The 17157-nt window shown below is 40.0% G+C and overlaps 1 protein-coding gene across 2 annotated transcripts in view; it reads left to right on the forward strand.

Annotated features, from left to right (window-relative positions):
- Positions 1 to 1019: 1019 nt before the first annotated feature.
- synpo2a (synaptopodin 2a) overlaps positions 1020 to 17157 on the forward strand; it is a 60833-nt gene continuing 44695 nt past the window's right edge. Inside the window, exon 1 of one of the 2 annotated variants that reach the window (XM_029753780.1) lies at positions 1020 to 1347. In XM_029753780.1, coding sequence (XP_029609640.1) covers positions 1240 to 1347 — 108 coding nt within the window. In that variant the 5' untranslated portion in view covers positions 1020 to 1239. The remainder of the gene's footprint in view (positions 1348 to 17157) is intronic. The other variant, XM_029753779.1, reaches the window with a different exon arrangement.

Here is a 17157-nt window from a genome sequence, read left to right on the forward strand (position 1 = left end):
GTGTGCATTTCTGATCTGTCAAGCAGGCAATCAACTGCTCATAATGTAAACTAGGCAGTAGGCCTATCTAAACTTGATTTCGTGCTCCATTCAATAGGCAGTAGTAATTCGAATAGATCCACTATCAGGTGATCTAAAACGGTTTATCAACAATGTCTATGTAATTGACACCAATCCAATTAGATCATAACAATTAAAGTCCCAACATGGTAGTCCTACCAACTCCAGATTAGGTGCAGATTGTATCTGATGTGAAAACATGAAGCGTCTCAATATACAAATCAGCACTTAACTTAGGTTGAATTACTACACACTACACATATTAATAAGCAACATTTCCATGTTATAGAGCTTGTTTACGGAAAACAGACTGAAGACAGAGGTAGCACCTGTGCTAACTAGCTATATCTGCGTCTCCAAACACCTGTGTGTGGATGGAGTATTTAGCTGTTTTGGCTGCCAGAGCCAATTCGCCTCTAAACAAGAGTGTAACAGTATTGCTTCTGTCCCTCTTCTCGCCTCGAACCAGGGACCCTCTGCACACATCGACAACTGCCTCCCACGAAGCATCCTTGCCCATCGCTCCACAAAAAAAAACTCGGCTCTTGCAGAGCCAGGGAAACAACTACTGCAAGGTCTCATAGCGAGTGACGTCACCGAAGGAAACGCTATTAGCGCGCACCCCGCTAACAAGCTTGCCATTTCACACCGGTTAAAAGAGCATTTAAGGTCCTTGGACTATAAGGAGCAAAGTTAGGTTCCAATAGTCCATTATTTGTCTAGTCATCAGATATTATTTTTATATTTACAATGCAAGTAATCAACTAATTTATAGGGATACACAATAAAAAAATTAGGCCTAAATCACTTTCAGCCAATAGGCTTTAGGTCAACACATACATTTGACTAGAAAACAGCCAGCATAATCGATACATAAACTAAACTGAGATATCAAAGCTCATTATTATTGTAGCTACACTGTATGAGAAGTTCACCCCGACGGCGGCCCCATACAAATGCAACTACAAGACATTCCCAAGAGAGCACAACTCGATGAGCAGGCGGGGCTATGTGCGATGACGTTTCAGAGCGGGCTGGACGAGAAGGCTGGAATCGGGATAACTTGCAGATGATGGGAATTACACTGCACTGTGCTGCTCTTGGTTTCCTAGAGCCCTGTTGGTCCAACTCCGGACAATTTGATGATAGCGGTTTTGGTGGGAGCCTGTTGCGTGTGGCATGGGCACTGGGGATTATATTTGTGTAACGGTGCGCGGAGGCGCGCCCTGGGGCTTCAGTCTCTGCGAAGGAGAGGGGGATGCCCACCGACCTTTGCAGGTTTATCAGGTAGAAACATAATTAGTTTGAAGTATTTTTTTGTTGATTGTTTATGCTTTTGGCGTTGAAAGTGTATAACATAGGTCAACAGAGCCTTCATCAAGATCATGATTTGTCGCATTGCAAGTTTGTTTTGCCTTGCGTTTATTTGTGGAATGTTTCTATTGAACCGTGTAAAACGTGCATTTGCATGTCATACAATGCGGTTTTAGGCCAACAAGTTTTTTTTTCTCTCCTGATGTTCAGGAACAGTGGCCACTTGGAAATGAATCCATTAGCTACGCTGGACATGTAGGTTATTTGATGCGAAGATGAGACAGGTATCCTAATGATGTTGTAGCCTACATTTCATATGGTGAATTAATTGTTTTGAAAATACATTATTTGGGCAAATGTTTTGAGTTTAGAGAGCGTGTGTTTGAGACAGGCAGAATTCCCCTTTTTTCTGGTGTGTCGGAGATGGGTTTTTTTTATGGTATGATTCCTGGGGACCCTTATATGGTCAGCGCTCGAGGACTGTGGCGTGCAGAGCGATCTATCAGTTATCACAAGGGAAGATTTCATCAAGAATCTAAACATGCTCGAGCTGTGGAGACCGTGCCTTCAGGGGTCACGGAGTGATAAAAACCTAAACAAAGAGGAAAAGATGGAAAGCTGTTGGATGGGAACTTTTATTTAGATAAGTCTCAATGGAAAATGGTAGATTTGTTAAATCTTGTTTAATTGAAGCCTATAGGCCTAGTTGTGCGGCCAATTACATGTTGATTCATACAGTAGGCCTATCCCATGCAGGCCTAATTTGTAGCCTATTACTTGCTACATGTTAGTAATTGTATCCAGCTGGAATAATGGTGCCTTTTCCAATGGCATAACTTTCTTGGTGAGCATTTGTGGCCAACAAGTTGTATTCTCCTCATGTTTAGGAACAGTGGCCACACATGACTATGTATGTACACTATTGTATTTGAGAATGGACAGTAAGCCCATTTTGACAGAGATACTGTTACCAAAAGGAAATCCGCTCCTTCATTGGCCACACATGGAGCTACCTAAGAAGCATCACATAAGGATAAACTGATCCTTAAAGCACAGGGATGCTTTATGTAGGAATGCCATCCAAAGACCGTTGATGGATCAGTGTGACTAGGCTATGTCAAGTGCATTGTAAAGGAAGTGAAAATGATTATGCTTGTGAATGATGGTGTAGATTGGTACCCCATCAACCATGTCCAGCCCCCCAGCAAGGGGTCAAGGTGTAGCTTAGAGGGGGTCTAGGACTCTGAGGTATTGATTTGTTCTGGCCAGGAGAACAACTCGCAAGCAATGCTTTCCCCTGCACTAAAAGTTCTAATAGGCAGCCCAGTAAAAAAGGCTGAACCAATAAATATTTTAATACCTCATGAAATACTAACTCTCAAATGGCCAAATAACTTAGGGTTCCTAAGCTTTGTGGGGGTACTCTCTCCTAATTGAAATTTTAAGTGGACCCACAACACTGACCCAAACCTCACTTGTAGCCATTTACTGGGTTATAGGACTCTTTTAGTCATTACATCCTTTGTTTTAGGGAGAGCCTGGTTTTGCTTTGTGGAACTCCAGGGAATGACGTTGGTAACATATGGACCAAACATATGGACTACATTTTTGAAGAATTCAACTATTTTAAAGGTCCTTTTTTTGACAGGATTGATGATGTCACCAAGTACTAAGGACTAAGGGGTGGTTTCCCAGTCACATATTTCACCTAGTCCTGGACTAAAAAGCATGCTCAATGGAGAATCTTTGTTGAACTTACTTTTTAATCAAGGACTAGGCTTAGTCTGTGTCCTGGAAATCGGCCCAAAGTGTGCCACAAGACTGTTAGCTCCCTGAATAGTTCAGTGGGCTAACACAAGTTTTCAGGTCTCAGGCAAATGTACTCATGAGAGCATAGTTTACTGAAGCCCCTCCATTTATCTACAGAAGTGTACACTGTACAGCATTTCATAGATGGCATAATTCCTTAAATAGAATGTTGTAAATATAGTTTAAAAGAGTTGTCCACTTCATAGATCCATAATGCACCCTTTGAGCAGCAATATGATTTATTTAACCTCAAGTGAAACATTTAGTAATTTACTTATCAAAAACAGTTTTTTACAAAGACTGTTTGTAAATCATATGATACCATGTGAAAAGCATTTACATCAAGCCTGACCGAAATAGCCAAAACTGCTTCACTTAAACTGAAAACCCTCCGATCACTGGGCACACAATGTTTGAATCAATGTTTTTTTCAAGTAAATTCAATTAAATTACGTTGAACCAACGTGGAATATGTGTTGAATTGACATCTGTGCCCAGTGGGCAGTAACTGACCTGCCTCTCTAACCACAAGGCTACTGCCATTACTTTGTTAGACTTTGAAGCTAGAATGCTCATATAATAATTCAAAATTTGCTCTTCCAGGTGTTGGAATGTTGTACTCCCCAGGTCTTGTTTAAGGAAATCTGTCATCAACTTGTCAACCATAGAGAGAGCGTAAATCCATTCCTCTTACACAAATACATTCCTGTGACATCAAAAACGTGTGCCAAAAAAATCCCAATAGATGAAAATCAAATATTTTACAAACTCTAACGTTTATATTTTATAGCATATAATATACATGTAACTGCCAAAATAAAGGAAACACCAACAAAGTGTCTTAAGGCGTTGGGCCACCGCGATCCCTGTGGATGGCGGCATTTTCCTATCAGGATAGAAATTATTCACTCAGAATGGCTGTGTATTTACTTGTGTTTACCTTGAGTGGACCTAAACCATACCACAGGGGTGTCCTACACTGCAACCTAGATCTACTCAGGGTTTTTTAAAGCTAACCAGCTTCAGTTAGCTTCAGATTCCTAACTCAGGCTTCATTCATACTACGAGGATGGATATTGCTTGTCCTCCTGCCGCTAACTCTAGCAGGCTTATAACTGCTTGTGCATGTCGCACGTGGCTAGTCGAACGCTAGACTCTTCATTGAGACTATGCTGAAACTTGAATCCATGGGCGAGTCAGTGCCACATTTTAATTTGTGCCGAAATAAAAATTAAATGTTATTTTGCAAATTCATCAGGCTATGGTGTGAAATAGGCTTTTAGAAGTGCCATCTTTATTTTATTACTCATCTTTAATTCCGTCTTTGGTGTGCTTAATCAATCCACAAGCACATTTTAACACTCCTATCATACAAAAGTGTTACATTTGAGTTATTTCTTAAGAAAAAAACACTTGTTTGATTAATAAAACCTAATCAGTAGTCTTCATCAAATGAAGGTGATGATGATGCCACAGGAGGCTGCTGAGGGTAGGACGGATAGTTAATAATGGCTGGAATGGAGCTAATGGAAACCATGTGTTTGATGTGTTGGATACCATTCAAATGTTTCAGTTCCAGCCATTACTATGAGCCCATCCTTCCCAATTATGGTGACACCAGCCACCTGTGGATGACGCAATCTTTGCAAGAGGGAGGGAATCGGATTTCATTGGTCCTCAGTAATTTCATTCTGGGTGAGTGTAGTTAGCCGGGAGTTAGCCTGGCCTGGAGCAGCTTAGTTCTGAAGGATTTGTTGCCATAGAAATTTACCTGGCTAGAAGGTGAGTCACCAAAGTTACCTCACTAACTCCTCAAACCTGCTTTGTATGATACCCCTCAAGAAAATGCACCCCACATCATAACAGAGCCACCAGAACCCTCATTTACTCAAGTGTTTCCTTTATTTTGGCAGTTAACTCTATATATATATTATAATAGTTGAATTCAGCCTTTTGACTTTGTCTGAATTTGTTCTGATTGAGGTCAATCCTAAACTATTAAATTATTGATTTACCCATATGCTCAGTGGCCTTTCAACAAAACAGCATGGCAGTGTTTAACACAAAGGTCAGAAGAATCTGATAGAAGTCAGGTTGGTATTCAAAGAGAGTGGGAGAAATCGCCTATCACCGAGCTTTAAGTGCCTGGCACTTGTTCAGTGTCATGGAGCACGATCAAAGGGAATATCTTTGTTTTTCTGGACAAACACTCAGTTACTATGCTACCGTAACTTCATTGCTTTTATAAACCTATGCTAGCCTCTGGGTATATGTGTTTCAGAGTGAGTTTTTGTAGTTTGGTCCTGTTCTATTTGAAATGAAAACTGAACATGAATGCAGTACATACATAGATTTCTGGACATGCAACGTTGCACTGACATGTGGCTGTTTAGAGAACGTTAGCTTTTTGTGTAATTCAATTTCAACTAAAGTCATCCTTGATTCTATTACTTGATGTTGACATTCAATTGATTTAGTTAATTTATTTAGGGCAGAGCAAGTTCTGACTTTTGATTGACAGTGCTGCTGTATCATATCATCCACGATAAGCCTCACTCGGCCACAGCCACTCCAGTAATGTTCATCTATAAATAAGTCAAACGACTGGATTTCCATTTTTAGACAAATAGTCTCGTTTTAAACCTTGTTCTTCGCAGAATTGGGGAGTGTGTTGACATTCCAAAAAAGACTGATTTAGAGAAACTTGGTTTATTTAATTCACGTCAGACAGCAATGGGCCTTTTTTAGGCAAGGCAGCTGTGAATGAGGCCTTTCTAATGTAGCATAAGGAATAGGGGAAAATTGAATTAAATTAAAGTTGAATTAAATTTGTAGGGAAGTGGAATGAAAACACCCACCACTCCTCAAGAAAAGGGTTTTGCACATGACATCCTCATTGAACTCGTTTTTGGATTTGTCAAACAAATAAAGTTTGATTAAACTGCAGTATTTTAGGGTCAAGGGTGCTAAGTTCCAAAAGAGGGTATTTCCAAAGTTTGAGCACATTGTTATATAAGCCCTGTGTTAATGTCTTCTTTGGCTTAACTGTCAAATATTTGCCTGTACCGGTGTGAAATGGCAATAGATGACGTCTCTTGCGAGTCTATGCCTCAGTCGAGGATATCTGAAGAGTGACCTCGTGGTAACAGCAAGTCATCTGGAAGACATAACTTTAAGCTTGTCTTGAGACTTTTTGAGGAGGGTTGGAGCAGAGAGGGTGGGGAGAAGAGCTGTCAGTAAAAGTTTTAAAAGCTAACATACCAAGATTGTGAGAAATACTCCACTGGTAGAGTTAGGGCACTTTCATATCTGATAAATTGGAGTTATTCAAAGCTTCTGTTGGATTGTGTGAGCAGGGCTCCCTCTCTAAAGAGAAAGTGACTGTTGAATGTACTGACATGCAGTACGCCCACAGTGCGAGGGGGTCTCTACACTCAAGAAGATGTTGTCCATATATGGGAAGCTGTTTTTTAATCTGACTTTTTGGGAGAACAAACTTGGTGAAGTCACAACCCACTTCATTTTTTAAAGGTGCAGAAACTCTTTGGCCTGACTGAAATGCAGCCACATTTCAGTAAGTAGGGGATATTTCTTTGTTGGTTTTATTCATGGTCTATTTTCATGTAATTTCCTTAACTGATTCACTGTAAAGACAATCTCACATTAATTACTTTTAAATTAGAAGTATTTTGCATCTGGAAATTGTATTATACTTGAACACGTCGGTGTCTCCACATCCTGCCACACCGAATTTGTGAAACATGTTACGTCGATGCTGACTGACAACTTTTGATGTCGTAGTGCTAGCCTCTAGGCTTCCTAGTGTCGAGTTTTCCCCTCGTCGCTAACATATAGATTCATGAAGACGGAACAGTCCCTTTACAAGTCAGCATGTTGAATAAATGTTATTTGAACTTACTCTACCATTTGACTGCTATGTTCGTCCTTATGCCGTTGGAAAAAAGAGGCAAACACCTACAGGAAAATAATATATATTAGGCCTACTGACTTAAAACACAGAGGTCTGTGCGTGGCTTTGTTCATCACGGAGACACCTGAAACCCCACCTCTTTAAGGAATACCTAGGATAGGATAAAGTAATCCTTCTAACCCCCCCCCTTAAAAGATTTAGATGCACTATTGTAAAGTGGTTGTTCCACTGGATATCATAAGGTGAATGCACCAATTTGTAAGTCGCTCTGGATAAGAGCGTCTGCTAAATGACTTAAATGTAAATGTAAAATGTATGAAAATAGCCTCAAATGAAAGGTGACATTCTGTCTTGTCGCCTCGTATGAAACATTTGATATCAAATCCAAAATGCTGGAGTATAGAGATAAATTTAACATTTTGCTTCACCGTCCAAATACATATGGAGGGGACTGTAACTCCAAAGGAAAGGCATACCTCTGATAAAAGCCTAAAGAGACCAAACTAATACTTTCAGGTTCGGTGTAGCTACTGAATTAATCATACAATGAAACATTACAACACTTGCACCATACCAAACTCACTTTCAGTCCACATGGATGTTGCCGTTTCCCTTTCCCTATCTCTCATGATCATAGTCCTAAAGAGTAACATTCACTGTGCTTGAAACACATGGTTGATTAATCAATTACTGTCAGGTGGCATTTCCTGCCACAGTGCAGGGGGTTGTGGCAAACGGAGTCCTTTGATTTCTACAGCCCCTTGAAATGGTATCAGTTTCCAGACAGACAGACAGACATGGGAAATTGCATGAGATGAGAAACTCCATGGGAATTCATCCATGAAGGCTACTTTCTGGCCTTGGCTAGTATGACAATATAAATAATATAGTTGGGATTCAGTTTGCGCAACAGCTCTTTTGAAAGCACCAGTGACGCTATTCCAACATGATTAAATCCTATGAGATAAGAACTGTAAGTTAACCTGATTCTGTGTCCATACTGAATCCAGAAATCCTGACAGTCACCCTCAAGTTACCGTAGTCTACACAGATGGCAGTAAGTGAATGAATAGGGTTATTTGGGCCTTCCAATTACTGAGATACAGTATGTCACTGTGTATCAAGTCAATCCTGTCGTCCAAAGACCAGAGTAAATGTTTTCTTAATATAAAGACCTTCTGACTCCCTTTATGTAAATGTCAATGTTAAAGGGGCAATCTGCAGTTTCTACATCCATATTTGGATGTATAAATGAATGCTATGTACTCATTGATTCTTGAAGAATATAACTTGTATGTGAGCTTAGTTCAACTGTCGTACCCCATCCGAACTGAAAATATACAATTGTTTTACTCCATGTTTGTAAACAAAGTAAATGTAAACAAACACTGTACAGCCTAAAAACATGGTTAAAACTATATTTTGGATATCATGGATGGCCAATCCTGGCATCCATAGCTCTTGTCTTTGAATTTGAGGCGTACGGAAGTAATTTCAGAAGAGGGCAGTAAAGTCATTCCCCATATTTTGTGGAATATCGCTCCTGGATCAGAGCCGTTTTCCCCTTCTTTTGACCGGTTTTCTAGACTAAAAAGCATGCTCAGTAGAGAATCTCTATTGAAATATCCTATTAGCCCAGGACTAGTCCTAATCTGTGTCCGGGAAACCTGCCCTGAGAGTATAGAGGCCTTTTGTTACTTGTGCATTAGTCCTAATGGTAGACCACATGAGCTTGATAAAGACGCTGTACTACCAAATACGCTTTTGTCAAGCATTCCCTGCAGTCGTAGAGTTGTTATAGAGAGAGACAAACGGCTCTGTCCATTAATTTGTGTTGACTGCGGGAGTTCACTGTGGTGGTCAATCAGTGCTTGATATCAAATTGAGTTTTTTTATACTGTACTCATTGCCTTATTGATTAAATGAATCTATACAGCAAAACCCACTTCCATAGTTACCTGTAAGACACATGGAAAATGTTTGCCTGAGATTTAAAAACATAATTACTTAAAGCTGCATGGAGTAGGAGCTGCCTGAAGCGATGTGTTCAATGCACAGTATTGTATTTCCTGTGGTTTTGTGTTGTGTTTAAGACACTAAAAATTATATTGGAAAATTGGGAGAGGAGCAGTCAAGCATGCCGTGAGCATAAATCGTCTCATTTTAGCCCTACAGCTGGCAATATAAAATGTCTTACTGTTAAAACCTTATGTATGGTAAATGCCACATTGTAACTACACAAGATGGTGTTGAAAGCTGCCCTCTTTTACGCTGCTGCTACTCTCTGTTTATCATATATGCATAGTCACTTTAACTATACATTCATGTACATATGTACATACTACATCAATTTGCCCGACCAACCAGTGCTCCCGCACATTGGCTAACCAGGCTATCTGCATTGTGTCCCGCCACCCACCACCTGCCAACCCCTCTTTACGCTACTGCTACTCTCTGTCCATCATATATGCATAGTCACGTTAACCATATCTACATGTACATACTACCTCAATCAGCCTGACTAACCGGTGTCTGTATGTAGCCTCGCTACTGTATATAGCCTCGCTACTGTTTTTCACTGTCTTTCTACTGTTGTTTTTATTTCTTTACTTACCTATTGTTCACCTAATACTCTTTTTGCACTATTGGTTAGAGCCTATAAGTAAGCATTTCACTGTAAGGTCTACACCTGTTGTATTCGGCGCACGTGACAAATAAACTTTGATTTGATTTGTAATCTGAATGACAGATTCAAACCTCTTATGAACACTCTTTTGAACACTAATAAGCGAGTGTTTCCTTTGTTGATCTTTCTATACCAAGAGCAAAAAAGAAATAACAATTTAAGCGGAACATATAGAGTACCCTGAGGAACATTTTATAAGCAATATATGGCTGATATTTAACAGTGGCAAAGCAGTCCTGTCCAGAACATTGTCTGACATCTGTGTCTATCACTATGGCTCAGGAGGGGAAAGAAATGAAAGGTTTCCCCTCCTTTTGGGAGGAGGGAGGGAGAAGTGGTGCTGTGGTGGTCCAGACAGACTTTCCTCCCACAGAGAGTCCAAACACAGGCTCACAGGAGGCCTCCATATACGGCCCTGTTTGCACACAGACTGCTCCTAAAACCCAGGTTGGAGTCACACTGTTTTATCAGATGGTTACCAGCTCATAAAAGAAAGCCATAAAACATATCTGTATATATATAGCAAGGTCTTGTTTTTATCACAGGTTGTCAGGTAGTGGCCTTTTTATATTGGCCTCTTCACCTTTTAGCTTTATGATCTGAAATGTTTGATAGTGTGATGACTGTAAATTGTACTTTTGTAGGAGTAGAAGTATATTACTATTATGGTACGGTATACGTATGTGTGTCATGTTGATAATATGTTGGACAGAGTGGGAACTCTGGTTTGACTCTGACAGAGGCAGGTGGCTAGGATGGAGATCAAAATAATGTAGGCAAGGCAGTACATGAAATTCTGGGCTACAGTTGTAAGCAGAATGAGTGACAGCTAGGAGAAACAGCCCAGCTAACACATTTGGTTCCTTGGAAGTTGTGGGAATGTATGTTTTTGGTTTCACATTGGTTGTGGGAACAAAACCATATGTTTCCTGATGTTTTTTTTAAACGTTCTGAGAACAGAAGTGAACATTTAGCCTATTCTGGGAACATTTATTTTTAGGTTGCAGGGAGGTTCTGAGAATGTTTTACTCTGGTTCTTTTGAAGTTTACCTGAGAGGTTTTATTAACTCTCTGAGAATGGAAATTCTAGGTTATTTTGAGGTTTTTGAATAACTTCCTTAAAACATCCACTAAATGTTTCAATAAGACTTAATAACACAGCTAGCATATTTTGGGTTAACCTTTTTGAACTCCAAGCACAGATAAGACACATGTTGCATACATTTGTTTTTTTATTGTGACACGGCATCAGTGAAATTAAAACCTATAATCTTCTGTTCTCTATCCGCGGAATTAGTGCACTAGCCACCTGCCTCCGTCACCAGAATGGAGCTAGCATGCCATGTTTTTTACACATACAAAGCTGTTCATTTTATTCTATTCAAACAGACCCCAGTTTAAAGGAAACAATTAGTGGGCACGGCAAACACACCTGAACACACTTAACAAGATAGAGGATAGAGAGAGTTTTTTGATGCTGAGAATGGAATGTATATGTTTCTATATTCTCTGAACGTTACACAAGTTACTTATGTTTTGTTATGGAAAGTTTTTTTTAACATTCTCTGAACAATTTGAGAACATGACTTTAAATAAAACCACGAGGAAACCTGTAGGAAACAATATGCTGAAGTCCTGAAATTCCCAGAGAAGAGCATTGTTTCTTAATGTTCTTGGAACAATTTAAGAACATGACTTTAAATAGAATCATGAGGAAACCATAGGAAATGTAATGCTGAAGTACTGAAATTCCCCCAGAAGAACATTTGTTTCTTAACGTTCTTGGAACAATAAGAACATTACTTTAAATAGAACCATGATACCTGTATATAGTCTCGCTATTGTTATTTTACTGCTGCTCTTTAATTACTTGTTACTTTTATTTCTTATCCGTATTTTTTCAAACTGCATTGTTGGTTAAGGGCTCGTAAGTAAGCATTTAATTTCACAACAATGCCTGTTGTATTCGGTGCATGTGACTAATAAAATTTGAGGAAACGTTATCCTGATGTACTGAGATTCCTACAGAACAATGTTTCTTAACATTCTCTGAAGTATTTTATTTTTTTACCTTTATTTAACTAGGCAAGTCAGTTAAGAACAAATTCTTATTTTCAATGACAGCCTAGGAACAGTGGGTTAACTGCAATGTTCAGGGGCAGAACAACAGATTTTTACCTTGTCAGCTTGGGGGATTCAATCTTACAACCTTCCGGTTACTAGTCCAACGCTCTAACCACTAGGCTACCTACCGCCCATTTGAGAACATTCCCAATGTCAAACCAGTTGGAGAACATCCCAAAATTACCAAAATGCAACTAAAATCAGCAAAAAAAGTATTGTCCCTTTTTCAGGACCCTGTCTTTCAAAGATAATTCATAAAAATCCAAATGACTTCACAGATCTTCATTGTGAAGGGTTTAAACACTGTTTCCCAAGCTTGTTCAATGAACTGTAAATAATTAATGAACATGCACCTGTGGAACGGTCGTTAAGACTACCAGCTTACAGACGGTAGGCAATTAAGGTCACAGTTATAAAAACTTAGCACACTAAAGAGGCCTTTCTACTGACTCTGAAAAACACCAAAAGAAAGATGCCCAGGGTCCCTGCTCATCTGCGTGAACGTGCCTTAGGCATGCTGCAAGGAGGCATGAGGACTGCAGATGTGGCCAGGGAAATAAATGGCAATGTCTGTTCTGTGAGACACCTAAGATAGCACTACAGGGACACAGGATGGACAGCTGATCGTCCTTGCAGTGGCAGACCCCGTGTAACAACACCTGCACAGGATCGGTACATCCGAACATCACACCTGCGGGACAGGATGGCAAAAACAACTGCCCGAGTTACACCAAGAACGCACAATTCCTCCATCAGTGCTCAGACTGTCCCCAATAGGCTGAGAGAGGCTGGACTGAGGGCTTGTAGGCCTGTTGTAAGGCAGGTCCTCACCAGACATCACCGGCAACAACATCGCTTATGGGCACAAACCCACCGTCACTGGACCAGACAGGACTGGCAAAAAGTGCTCTTCACTGACGAGTCATGGTTTGTCTCACCAGGAGAGATGGTCAGATTCGCATTTATCGTTGAAGGAATGAGTGTTACACCGAGGCCTGTACTCTTGAGCAGGTCCGTCATGGTCTGGAGCGGTTTGTCACAGCATCATTGGACTGAGCTTGTTGTCATTGCAGGCAATCTCAACGCTGTGTATTATAGGGAAGACATCCTCCTCCCTAATGTGGTACCCTTCCTGCAGGCTCATCCTGACATGACCCTCCAGCATGACAATGCCACCAGCCATACTGCTCGTTCTGTGCGTGATTTCCTGCAAGACAGGAATGTCAATGTTCTGCCATGGCCAGCGAAGAGCCCGGATCTCAATCCCATTGAGCACGTCTCGGACCTGTTGGATCGGAGGGTGAGGGCTTGGGCCATTCCCCCCAGAAATGTCCGGGAACTTGCAGGTGCCTTGGTGGAAAAGTGGGGTAACATCTCACAGCAAGAACTGGCAAATCTGGTGCAGTCCATGAGGAGATGCACTGCAGTACTTAATGCAGCTGGTGGCCACACCAGATACTGACTGTTAAGTCAAGTTTTGAGGGAGGGAGCGTGAAATTGGCGTACTGACTACAGGAATGTCCACCAGAGCTGTTGCCAGATAATGTTTTGTTAATTTCTCTACCATAAGCTGCCCCCAACGTCGTTTTAGAGAATTTGGCCTCACATCCGGCCTCACAACCGCAGACCACGTGTAACCATGCCAGCCCTAGACCACCACATCCGGCTTCTTCACCTGCGGGATCATTTGAGACCAGCTACCTGGACAGCTGATGAAACTGAGGAGTATTTCTGTCTGTAATAAAGCCATTTTGGGGGGAAAAACTTATTCTGATTGGCTGGGCCTGGCTCCCAAGTGGGTGGGCGTATGACCTCCCAGGCCCACCCACAGCTGCACCCCTGCCCAGTCATGCGGAATCCATATTTGGGACTAATGAATTTATTTCAATTGATTGATATCCTTATATGAACTGTAACTCAGTAAAGTCGTTGAAATTGTTACCTGTTGCATTTATATTTTTGTTCAGTTTAAATTTCGGCCGCAAATCTACAATAGAAATATGAATAATATAAACTCCGGTAATATGGATACCCTAACTATTGAACGGTTTGGAACCTGTATGTAATCAATGAGCGAGTTCATTTTGTATAGACCGGTGCCCTGGGTGAATGGAGTTTTTTAAGGATCAATGGATTGTTCGAAAATTAGCAAACCCTGCACACCCCGGGCACCAGGCCATGCTAAACGAATTTGCCTACAACGTCAGTGGTCAAAACCATTCATCTTGCTGCGACGGGAGGAGCTTTATTAAATGGTCATATTTTTAAAAAGTTTTTATACAGACTATTTGAAAAAAATTGTGAAACTTGTTCTATTATCAAATGGATGAAGATAATTAGATGGTAAAAAGGGGAGGTGCAAAAACATTAGTTTGCACCCGCTATTTGAATTTGCTCCATGGCAAGGCGTTTAAGGGTAGGGTCGTCACTATTTAACACAGACGAAACGTCATATACCCCGTCTATTTCTAAAATTGTTCTTCTTAAAATCAGATTTTAAACCTAACTCCCACCTTAACCACACTACTAACCTTAAATTAAGACAAAAAATGTAATAGTAGTTTTAATTCGTTTGTATGATATAGCACATTTTGGACTTGTTGGCTTTTTTATCTAGTGGTAACCCAACTGTAGGCTAAAGAGAAAAGCTGTTGGGCTCTCTGACTCACGAATAGGAAGAACTTTGCTGTAGGTGTTTCTGATTAATAAATATTGCCATGCTGGTGGGTGGTAACGTTTAAATAAAACCCAGCTCTAAAACGAAACGTAGACTGAAAATAATTTGCATGTCATATCATAGGAAAAGACGTAAGACTCACAGAAACATCCAAAGTCACACATTCGGATTTGTCACTTCAATATCATATATCATACTTCGACTAAAATTTGATTTATTGACTTACATCGTTGTGCAACATCATGGGTAAACTCTGACCATCCAAAAAGTGGATTTCTACTTGTGTGGGCGTTTAAAGACCCAGTGCAGTCAAAAACGTTTATTTATATATATATATATATATAGCACACTATTAGGTTGGAATAATTCTGTGAAATTATGAACATGATGATAATGCCCTGAGCTGTTTGAAAAGACACCCTGCAATTTCATCCTATTTTGGTGGGATGGAGTTTTGGCCTGCCTCACCAGGTAGCAAATTAGTTAATAGACCAACAAGAAAGTTCCAAACCTTTCTGCCAATAACAGATAGTTTCCCCCTCCCCACTCAGACCACTCCTAGACAGCCCGAGGAAAATTCTTGCTTGGGAAATAGCTATTTTCTAAGAAGCTTTTTTAAAAAAACAATTTATTGTGTTTTAATTAAACAGTCACAGTAAGGTACTTAATTGTTACCAATAAATTATTTGATATTGAAATAAAAACAGCTGCATTGGACCTTTAATCAATAGCCTATTATTGATTTTTTTTATGAAGGGAGTAGAGACAACATGGTGTGAAAGAAGCAAATGGGCCAATGTAAAATCATCTATTTTCATTCAGTTCATACTTTATTTGTGAAAGCATTTGTGCATTTTCACAGTAAGAGAAAGACAATTTCATGGAATAAAACTGGGCCCTTATTCATAAAGTGTCTCAAAGTAGGAGTACTTGTCCAGTATCACGTCCTCTCCTCTCCACTCCACGTAATCTTATTCATTATTATCTAAAAGGCAAAACTGATTCTAGATCAGTGTTCTTACTCTGAGACACTTTATGAGTACAGGCCCAGACCTGTGGACTTTAGTACATTAGGTTTTTCCCAGCTTTAGTCACTGTTGGGAGAAAAATCTATATTCATGCAGTTTATGACCTGTGCTCCCCATACATTGGCTGTACACTGCCCTCTAGTGCCAGAGTAGAGGAATAAACATCAGTGTTGTGAGTGACTGAATCTCATTCCCAGACACTTTCCTCCCAAATGTGCAATAGCCTGGGGAAGAGGTTATGACTGACTAGACAAGGCTATGTGCAGTACTCCTATATGGGAAATACATGTTTTTGTCCAAAATAGTGTCCCTTGAAAAAAACATTTTTTTTAAATCGATTGTCATGAACTTTGTTATTCACCTCTTAATAAATGATGAGATGTTGTGACCCACCCAAAGGTGAACAATTAACTAAAACAGGATTGACTGGTGTGTGTGTTGTCAGTGGTGAATCTTGGTTACCCAGAAGTAAAACTCTTGCAACGCTGTCCACGAGATTAGTCAGTGGTTAACATCCCATGGCAAATAACAAGTAATAATACTGCAGTGTGTCCTTAAACAATATTTACACAATGATTGTACACAGGAAAATATTTGATCTGAAAGCAATAACAATTGAAGAAAGTGTCATTTTCGAGCAGCTGGGGACAGAGCAACAAAGCAAAATTGACAAAGGTTGAACCTTTAGCAGTTTTGTCCCCTAAGCATTTAACATCACACTCAATTCAATGAATCCAATGTCACACATTCATTTCACCTTTTATTATTCATTGGACTGACTGTTGGGAAAATCCTACGAGGCATAGGAAAGTGTTATTTACAGTTAGCCTCAAACAGCTGTGTTGTTTAAATAGTCAGAGTCCTTGGGGATCGTCCCTGGTAATTGCCTGTATATAAATGCCTAAATGTTATGCTTGGAAGGAGAGCTGAACATGATTTTTGTGGAAAGCAGTCGCCAGAGGTCACTCTGGGTAACGAGGCTATAAATATAGCAAATGGAAGAGCTTATTTTGGAAAATGGTGTTATGTTACAAATGGACCTCTCAGAATGGATTACTATCATGGCAGCTAGGGGGCATTAAAGATATGACCTATGGTAGTCAGAGAGAACTGAGTACTGTCAGAACTCAGAGATGTTCACAAGACAACTGTCAGTGATGCCATTAAGTGCCTTCTGAAAGTATTCAGACCCTTTGACTTTTTCCACATTTTGTTCCGTTACAGCCTTATTCTAAAGTTGATTAAACTGTTATTTTTTCTCATCAATCCATACACAACACCCCATAATGACAAAGCAAAAACAGATTTGTAGAAATTTTCGCTAATTAAAAAATAAATAAAAAACTGAAATATTAAATTTACATAAGTATTCAGACCCTTTAGTCAATACTTTGTTGAAGCACCTTTGGCACCGATTACAGCATCGACTCTTCTTGGGTATGACGTTACAAGCTTGGCACACCTACACTATCATTCAAAAGTTTACAGTCACTTAGAAATGGCCTTGTTTTTGAAAGAAAAACACATT

Source organism: Salmo trutta, chromosome 5, assembly GCF_901001165.1.
Source record: "Salmo trutta chromosome 5, fSalTru1.1, whole genome shotgun sequence".
Lineage (NCBI taxonomy): Eukaryota > Metazoa > Chordata > Actinopteri > Salmoniformes > Salmonidae > Salmo > Salmo trutta.